This window comes from Maylandia zebra, linkage group LG6 (assembly GCF_041146795.1).
Source record: "Maylandia zebra isolate NMK-2024a linkage group LG6, Mzebra_GT3a, whole genome shotgun sequence".
Classification (NCBI taxonomy): Eukaryota; Metazoa; Chordata; class Actinopteri; order Cichliformes; family Cichlidae; genus Maylandia; species Maylandia zebra.
In genome coordinates, this window is record NC_135172.1 from 35560534 (window position 1) to 35570722 (window position 10189).

Genomic DNA, 10189 nt, shown 5'->3' on the forward strand with positions numbered 1-10189 from the left:
TTTTTATTTTGCTGTAGAACTATAACCCATAAACTGTTTTCCTCGTAGGTTTTTATGTGTGTACATTGGGTTGTTTTATCTTTTATTTCCTCCACTCTCTTTTGGTTTTCTGGTGGTTTTCTCAGCTGGCTTAAGCATGTCTAAGTAAAGCACACTAAGGGGAACTGGTTAATCTTCATTTAAAAGGTTCAGTTTCTAGATCATACCTCAGTATTTTGCATACTAGTTTTTGTCATAATTTCATAGGATAGTTTAATTTGAACTCTATCATGATTTTTACATTTGATATTCCTCTGAAAAGGTGATGCTCCTCTATAATTTAATGGAAAAAAGTAGCAATGGGCACATTTTAGTGTGCCATGTGTTAGTCCTTGGCAATGTCTACATCCTAAAAGTGTGTACACTACTCCTATGATGCAATGGAGATAAATTATAAATCCGGTTAAGTACGAGTCCTGAAATTGTTATAATAACCCAGTAACATCACATAAAACTGAAAAGTGTGTCAGTACAAATGAAAATCAACTCTAAGTGTTACAGTCTCCACTGAACTGAAACCAGTGGTGTTGAAAGAGTGCCTAAGAAATGACGCTCATGCTTATGTTTCGTTGTAAATGGTTTTGACTGGAAATTTCAGAAGACTTAGATGTGTGGTGAGTGGGTGTAAAGAGCCTCTTTGCTACGGCAATCAGATGCCTTAGAGCAAATGGTGCAACACTTCCAAGTGCAGCTGATTAGTCAGTAAAGAACTAACTGAAAAAGGAAAATGATGACTGTTTACCCAATTATTTCACTGATAGTTTAAAGATATTGTGTAAACAAAGTCTAAAATTTAGCCTAAAATAAATATTTGCTTCGCATTGCACTGTGGTGGATTCCACTGACGCAATCAGCTGTAAACAGATCGAACTGTGTTAGAAATCATTAGAAAGTACTTAAAATTAGAAAATGTATGAATGTATTAGAAAATAATGAAATTGTGGATATCAACACATTAAACAACACCAAAAAGTTTTCTGTAGCACATCTCCTGTCTCAGGCCAAAACCTTTATCACACTGACACCCACTAACACGCCTGCCTTAAAAAATTTTCAACTTAGTGTTTGTCAGTCCAGTGAGATTGGGTGTATTTGTTGTAATCTTGTCATCAGTCCAACGCCTGGGAGTGCATCCTGTCATGTGATTTCCTGAAGCTCGTTGTGAACAGATCTGACATATTTCACCTGCAACAAAACAGTCAACCATACACAGAGAGCTTGAGGAACAAACAAACTCCTGACCAGCCATTCAGAGGTCTTCATTTCAGCGTGACGATGTGTGTGATATTTTTAATGCAGATAGCGGAAGTAACTTCTCTCTTCACACAACTTTAAGTTGCATCTTGCACGGAGAAGCTTGTTGAAATGCTATCTAGATGAAGTAAGAAGTTTGGATACTTTTTACTTTTATATTTCATTTTTGATTAAAGAGGAAGTTCAAGGGGAAAATGGAGGCGCACGAAAGTGTCGACTTTAAGAGGCTCATGTCAGGTAATGAAAAAAACAAATGTGCCTGTGTGATATGTGAGAAAATGCTGTGCTTGTTTAACATGGTGTCAGTACTCACAGTATGTACGAGTGTGTGAGACTTAATGGCAAACTGACCGTTTGTACTATGCTCGGTACACGGTCCCTTGGCAGTTTACTGCCAGTTGATTGGTTTCCCTCATGGTTTTAATCTAACACAGGTCACATCCAACACTACAAATCTTGTAAAACATTATAAAGTTTTGACTTATTAAGATGTGCGCGTTCTTACCTAAAACACAGAAGCCACAGAGAAAAAAGTAAACTGTTCCAAGTTTGCAAAACAATAGGAGGTGCAAACTAAATAAATAACTGATATGGTTGTTGATGTATTATTATCATCTCACTGAAAACTGAATACAGCGTATTTGTTTTTTGCACTGCTGGCTGAAAAGATAAGACATTAACAGACTTAACCCCTCAGATATCCAAGTTGCACAGATCGTGCAGAAACAATGTTTTCTTGATTCCTTTTAGTTTCTTTATGTTTGTTTTATGGGATTTTTTGTGATAACAGGAACTTTGTGCACATATCGTGTTTTGTTATATTGCGTTGTTTGTATTATGTGCATTAGGATCTTCTACTGTGAGCTAAATATACCTTTGGTTACAAAGCAAGCAACTTAACTCTGAACAAGTTACTTTAGTCATTTTTAAAGCTCTTTCTTACCTTTTACAGACAGAGCAAGCAACAGTACAGCAGCTTGCTTACAAACTTGTACTGTAATCTACTTTTCTGTGTTCACCCCAGAGGAAAGCACAGTGTCCACCCTGTCTTCAGACTCATGTGAGTACTATCAGACTGAGATATTTGACCTGCTGCCCAGCATTCAAGCTTCCCGACCTGAGCAGAACAGACATGACTTTTCGGAAGAGACCAACCAGGGTGGCCGAGAGGCCGGGGAAAAGAGTGGCCAGCTGTCCAGAGGACCCAGAGACAAAACATCCATGCAGCCACTCAGAAACTTGCCCATGTGTATTCAGGGAAAGAGGGGTGCCAAGTGAGTAAATCTTTTGACAGACTTCCCAAATCTGCTTCTTTTTGATCTACGTCTTACTTTGACATACATGCATAAACATGCAGTTAACTTATTACTTAAATAGAATACTACTGATTTACTTAAAGAAACATATTACAGTTGCGTATGTATATCTTTGAGCAGTTGTTTCCACATTTTTTTACTTAAGACCCAGTAGAATGATGCTTATGATCCCGCACACCTGTAGGGAATATTTCATTGGCACCTACCAGGATTGTTTCCAGATTTTTTTCAAAGCACAGAGGTGATCTTGGAAAAAACAGGGATGTGATATCCTAACCGTCGACTTGATTTTCAGGCTTATGCTCAGCCCGACTGTGCTCATGATGAGTTTTCAGGGTATTACACGTGGCCCTGAAAACTCATTAGCACTGAATAGCTGTTTAGCAAATAAGCAAAACAAGTTCTTAGAACTTTTACCCAAGTAATCACTCAATTAAGTATTAGCACCAAGGAATAGCTTAAAGTAAAAGCACATTACTGAATCATAATTATCATATGCTGGTGCTTGATCTACAGTAGCAGTCCAGCAAACCCTCCTCTTTAATTTCTGTTTCAGCCATCTTAGCTGACTAAAACTTCTTAACACATTACAGCTGTGGTCGAGAAATGCTATTGTTAAACAAGTTTGAACCAAACGACAGTTACAAGTGTTAACAGAAGTATTAAGACAACAAAAAAGTGTTTGAAGTGAGCACTTTTTTTTTGTACAGACCTCAATCATTTGCTGACACACTTAACTGGTACTTGGTCAGAGGCTATGCATTAACGAATGTTGGATTTCTTTAAAACATAAAATGTCTGATAGCTTATATACATGTTTAATTTCTGATTAAATGTATCATGATTAACCTCTAAAGCTACCATGTTAAATTAAACAGGAGTTCGTTAAATTTATGCTATTTTCTAGGGAAAGGAGGAAGCTGGAAATCAATGATATTAATTTTTGGGAGTCCTGGAGGAAAACTCAGAGCACCAACAGGAAGAGGGTGAGGGAACAGATAAAAGAAGCTCTGTCTGGCCTGGTGCCATGGCGGCAGACCCTCCGGACCATCGAAGGTGAGATAGATTTGTGGTGAATTAACTTAGTATGTGCTGTGACTGAACCACTCAACTATAACTCACCTAATTATTTGTTGCAGGCAAGTTTGGAGTTGGGGTGAAGTCCTATTTTGTTTTCCTCAGATATCTGATTTACTTGAACCTGCTACACTGCGTTCTTATCGGGGGTTTCATTGTGGGTCCATCAATATTTTATCGCACTGACGAGTATGGTAAGTCAGCCGTGACAACAGATGGCAGCAAATTAACCACAACTAGGAGCTGACATCTAAAAATAATTATTCTCTCTGATTTTACAGAACCGTTGATATTTAAAGAAAGTGACTCTGCTTTAGATTTCTTCTTGGGAACAGTAAGCTTTTGTGTTCTAATCTACGTGTAGTATTTATTAGCAATAGCCCCACATGTTTCCCATAATCTTTTCCTTGTCTTTTCTGCAGGGCTACGTGAATCGTTCCCTTGTCTTCTATGGCTTTTATACACGAGGATCCCTGGATTTAAAGTGCTTGAACACACCGTTGCTGTACCTCGCTGGAATCTTCTCAATCATATTTTTAAGTCTCATTCTGGTGGTCCGCAGGTAAGTGATCCACAACAATGCAACATAAGAGGTCAAAATGATGTTTTATTTACGTACATTCACCTGTGATAGAACAACAGTCGGCTACAAGCACACCTGGATGCTCGGGAAGCGTTACAGCATGAACGTGAGCTATAAGATCTTCTGTGGCTGGGACTTCACCATCCAGGATCCCACTGCTGCCGCTCTCAAACACGGCTTCATCAGAAATGACCTCAAGGTGAGTGGCGAGGCACTGACACCCTCATAGTAAATTAGCCAAACTGGTGGTGAAGTTTCTGAAAAGTTTGTGAAGTCTTTAAGTCTAACTATGTTTTCATACATACGCCTCAGAGAAGAATAAAACGAAATAAATATAATAGTAAGACCACCAGTGACCGCCCCCTCAGCCTCCTACTGGATGCACGTATTGTATCAATTTGAAAATCCTACGTGACTTCTTTCTCGACTTACCACATTCACAAGATTTTCACAAAACTTGACCTCTGACCTTGACCCTGAGGTTGAGATCACTGAGATCTGAACTCGTTAGTGGATGCACTTATGGTATGAATTTCAAAACACAGCTCCTTGTTCTCAAGTTATCACATTCACAAACATCCTTTAACACCCGTGGGGTAAAATCATGTGCAGCATGGTGGCGCAGTGGTCAGCACTCTTTAAAGGAAAGCTGCGGACAGTTTAGGGGCTCTGTATGTGTTTACTGTACTTCTGATGTTTTGCTGGAGTCTTCGGGTAGCGGTGTGGATCAGATATGGTCATTACAATAGTTTCTGCTTCTCTACAGCTTTTCCTGGAGGAGCAGAGTTTCTCTTTAAGGGCGGCTCAAAGGACACTTGGAGAGAAGGTCCGTCTCTACCTGCTCAGAATCGTCCTGAACCTGATTACTTTATCTCTGCTTGGTGGAGCCTTTTACCTCATCTACTTCGCCACACAAACATCTCTGAAAAAGGTAATGGTTTGATGCCAAGTATTGCTAAATAATGTGGTTTCCTCTTTAGCATGTATTATGTTATTTGATTTTGCTCCCCACTTTAGTATTTCTATCCGCACTTGTCTTTGTCTCCTTCTGTTTTGTCTCCTGTTTTATCTTGTTGAGGACTCTCTCCAGGTACATTCAAATAGTCCAAAAAGATTACCTCTATCTGCTTTTTTAAACATTTACATGACCTGTGCTACTTGGTCAATTATGTTAACTGTTTTCATAAATAGTTGGATAGCACATCACTATTATTGTGGGATGGCATGTGGGATGATCTCCTTTCATAAAGGGTGGCCTGGTGTCTCCTATGCTGCAGCAGTTAATAAAGGAATCAGTATCCTTGGTATTTGGGGAATTCAAACAGCTCTTATTATGACTGCCATGCAGTTCATTCTGAGTCATTTCTCTAACCTTCCTAATTGATACTTTCTATTCACACATACTCTCTGTGTCTCTAGCTCCTATTTTCCCTTCTTAGAGCTTGTTTGCCCCATATTAATTTCCACATGTGTTCATTGTTTCCACCTTTGCCTAATCAGCCCTCTGTGCAGTCCCTTGTTAAATGTCAGCTCTTTTTTTAAGGCAAGCTGACTTTCTGTGTCTCCGTTTTCTTTTCTTTTTTAATAACAACCATAAAAGTTTTACCTTTTTGTTGTTTAATGTGCTTCTGTGTCTTGAATTTGGACCTGCTCTCCTTTAACACCTAACAAATATGCTTTTTTAAAACAATACTTTTGTCTTTCTTGGTTTTCTCATTCCTAAAGTAAATAAATATTCTTGCTTTGTTCAAGTATGTATTTGTTGAATTTCCTTAATAGCTGATAATGTATGTGTGTCTTAGGACAACTCTGGACACCACTGGTTGGTCAGTCTTCTCCTCCAGTATTTTCCTCCCATCACCATCACCTTTGTCAATTTAGTCCTGCCCCACATCTTCCGTAAGATCTCATCTTTTGAAGACTACTCCTTCACCATGCAGGTGAATGTCACGCTTTTGAGGTAAGCTGAAAAGAGACATCAACTTTTACTCTACATAAAGGCACACATGTATTTGCATATTTACTGTTTCTTTTCTTCAGGAGCATCTTCTTAAAGCTGGCCTCCTTGGGGATCTATTTATTTTTTGTCTTCACAACAACAGAGCAAGATGCCAAGGTGATACAGAGCTTTAATGACACATCATCAAGGGTTTAAATTATTTTTTTGAATCCATTTTAAACAGAATCTTTGTGTCTCTTCACTGTTTCAGTGCAAGGAGAACCAGTTTGGTAGAGAGATGTACAAGCTGTCCATCTTCAACTTCCTCGCAACTTTCTTCAGTGTCTTTTTCTTTAACTACCCCAGGAAGTGGGTTTGATTGACATTAACAGTCTGTTTCTTTCTCAGTCATCTTTGTGGTTTGAATGGAAAGATCAGCAATGTCTCTCCTTAGTAGATGACAGGACACATTCGATCTAAGCCATCTCCCTTATCTTTAACAGGTTGGTACAAGAGACGTATCCAAGATCCTCCCTGGCCAGAATATCAGGGAAACAGCGCTTCCTGATACCATTCAATGTGCTGGACCTTGTTTACAGTCAGACTGTATCCTGGGTGGGAGTCTATTACTGCCCTCTGCTGCCTGTCATAGGAATCGTTTCATTGGTTGTCACGTTCTACGTTAAAAAGGTTAGATTATTATAAACTCTTTATATTCCTCACTTTATTATTTTCTATCTGTAAATTGGTTAAATAAATCTGTAAAAGAAAAATCCCAGCTGTCTTGGGGAGAGAAGCAGGGTATGCCCTGGACAGGTCGCCAGTCTGTCGCAGGGCTAACACATAGACACAGGCAATTGATACAATTTAACACACATTTGGGAAGCTGTAACACAAAATGTTGCCCTTTCTTACAATAGTAAAGATCTTTAAAATGAATCCTTTCCACATCAGATCCAAAGGTTAATCGCTTTCCGGTCCAAGCCCCACATCTGGTAAAGTTTTTATGCAATTCCAGCCAGTGTTTTGAGTAACCCTACTAAAATAGCATCCTAAATCAGATATTAAAAAAATATTGTTAAATGATAGGCACAAATCAAGATGATCTTTAAGCAAACAAGAAGCATCAAACAGGTCAGCAGGGGGGGAAAAGCTTCAAGGAGATGGGTAAGATGTACTCAGGTGAGCTGAAATAAACAAAACCGTCTGGCAAATAAAATCTGAAGGGAAAACTGACTGATTTGGGGATAAAATAAGTGGAGTACATTAAGTAATGGCTATATAGAAGTCTGGTTTTAGTATAAAATGTGTTCAAACCTTTTTGCTCTGCCTCTGTGTCTTCAGTTCAATGTCATGCGGTGTTGTGTGCCAGAGCAGCGGATGTTTCGAGGGTCCAGCTCTTCAGTTTTGTTCCATTTCATGTTGCTGCTTGGTCTCTTCATGTGTGCAGCGACACTGGGCTTCAACCACTATCCGCTACAAAGCACTGAGGGCAGAAACGCGTAAGGTTTTCACTCCAACTGCATCTAACACCGCCCGTCCTTCTTTCTTTTATTTTTAATTTGAAACCTTTAAGGATCAGAATTAAACCCATATTTATATTTTATCTTTATTTACTGCTCATTTCTCTCATTTGTATTACCTCTGCCATCCCAAGGTCCTCCTGCGGTCCATTTAGAAATGAACAAACAATGTTCACTGTGACTGGAGGCTGTGTGAAAAGTCTCCCCAGCCCAGCCCAGACCGCTATCCGCTACCTGACTTCTGAGGCCTTCGCCCTACCACTAATACTAGCAGAGATGTAAGTATGCAAATAACTCCGCACCCAATACAAATATCAAACCTGTATTTGTAGTGTTCACCTTTACCAGCTCACCCTCCTTTAAGATTGTTTAAACACTTTTCGTTTTGTCTCCTCAGCATATTCTTAACCTCGTATGTGTCTCGGAGACGAGCCAATCAGAGGGCCATTGAGAGACTGAAAGACATGCTAGTTATGGTAAGCACATGTCCAAAATCCTTCCAGTCCCTCCACCATATTGGCTGGTAAGTGGAAGCTGGTATGCTTCAGGCTAGTTACTTTAAAGCTCCTAAATAAGTGAATGGGTTAAGAGCCATAACTTTTAGGTATCTACATAGACCTACAACTACATAAAATCTTTTCTACTGCACATGTGCAAAGTTACATGACAATATGGCTCATTACTAGCTAGGTCGAGAGCATCAAAGGCTCCTGAACGACTGCCATTCAAGCATTTCTTTAAATATGTTTAAAAATTTGCATGTATGTGTTTCCCCCACAGAGCAGCTCTGATAAGCGTTTCCTGGTGAAGCAGCACGCCACGATGCTGAGACAGCGAAATAAGCACCACTGAGCTCTTTCTGCGGTCATTGAAGAGGACGTCACGCTCAGTCACTAAAAACATCCCATCTATGCTTTTAAAAAGTGGCTTTGGTCTCCACAGACTTCCTCTTAAAACTAAAATACGGTTCTGGCTGCTGACAGCCAGGCCAAGGTGTCAGATGGCAGAAAAAAAAAAAGAAAGTGCAGGCTAACTCTTGCTTTATAAAAGATAAGAGCCACAAATTTAATCTTTTCCCCCTTTCCCCCTTTTATATTGTAAATACTTTAACTATAAAAACCTTCCTCCTTTTAATGGCAACAACTTTATTTCTATAGCACATTTCATTACATATAAACTCAGTGGGCTTAACACATAAAAACACAAAAATGTGTGTGGGTTTGCTGCCTCGAGGCAGGGAAGACAGCCAAACAAAACAACAGCACTTGTCCATGAATACAGATGTTTCCTGAGTCCAGATTACAGTGGTAGCATGCACAGACAATACTAGGCACGTTATGTTACTAACTTGTTGCTGTTTTATCTGTTAATCTGTTAAGGATCTCAAGTTTAATTCCAGGAGGAGACAAATCCAGCCTCAGGTGGTCACGAGGTAGTGCCGGTCCCAAACCTGGATCAGTGGGAGGGTTGCCAAATTATTTCCTTGGGTAAATAAAGGGAGCAGCTGAAAGTACCTAACACCCTGAGTGACACAACTTGGTTTAATGAGTATCACTGTGTTACTACAGATGGGAGTAAAGCCCTTTAAAACAAGAAGCACTCTCAGAGCACAAACGTCCACCAAGGTGTCTCACTCTCTGGGCAGTATTTACTTTTACAGGAACAGTATTGTATTTTGTACATTGTCCATCCTGTTTTCTGTTCTTTTTAAACATACTTCAAGAGGTTTGCAGTGCAGTAAAAACAAGTACAAAGTGTGGACTTTTGTTATTTCCCCATTAGTCTACTTTCCATAATTTTGTGTATACTTATTTTTTTATTTATGTATATGTTACATGTGTCATGCTCATTTTGCAGTTATTAAAATTCAATTACATATTTGGCAGAAATATCAAGTGAAAAAAGTTTTTGAGGACAAGTTTGTTTTCCCCAAAAAAATTCTTATTGGGGAACCCTGTACACATCAAAGTGTTATGTATTTAAACGGTTAAAACCTGTTACTGTACATAATAACATCATAATAAAATAAATAAACTATATTCACAGAGCATCCCATATGAACATGTTCTTATCAGTTTGAACACTTGATGTCATTTTAAATAATTCTATATAGGATTATCATCACTTTGACCTTCAGATCAATCTACTGAAGGAGAGGTCAGAGGTCAAATGTAACATGGTGTTTTAAACCATTATATGGTACTTGCTATATGCTGACAATACACACCACACTCACAAGAATTATAGTTGCTAAATTATAAGGCTTTTTTTTTTCAATGTAGGTAAAAAAAAAAATGTCTTCGTTAAATCGGTATATTCGAGCCGTGTGAAGACGATTTTTTTAACTTTGTGTAACGTCTTTGCATTGTTGTTTTTATGCGTGTTTTGTTATATTTATGTTTTGCAGACATGTGACCACTAACCACATGAGCTTAACTTGTCAGCCATTCTAGAGCCA

At 38.9% G+C, this 10189-nt stretch overlaps 1 protein-coding gene across 1 annotated transcript; it reads left to right on the forward strand.

Moving 5' to 3' along the window:
• The first annotated feature begins 1204 nt into the window (after window positions 1–1204).
• On the forward strand, window positions 1205–9781 carry tmc8 (transmembrane channel-like 8). Its single transcript, XM_012917601.2, has 16 exons — window positions 1205–1530; window positions 2318–2567; window positions 3517–3665; window positions 3749–3880; window positions 3968–4020; window positions 4109–4248; window positions 4321–4468; window positions 5036–5200; window positions 6072–6229; window positions 6310–6385; window positions 6480–6577; window positions 6712–6898; window positions 7553–7710; window positions 7866–8009; window positions 8129–8207; window positions 8512–9781. Exons 1-16 carry the CDS (start codon window positions 1488–1490, stop codon window positions 8581–8583), a joined length of 2052 nt encoding a protein of 683 aa, XP_012773055.2. The 5' UTR covers window positions 1205–1487; the 3' UTR covers window positions 8584–9781.
• The last annotated feature ends 408 nt before the right edge of the window (window positions 9782–10189 follow it).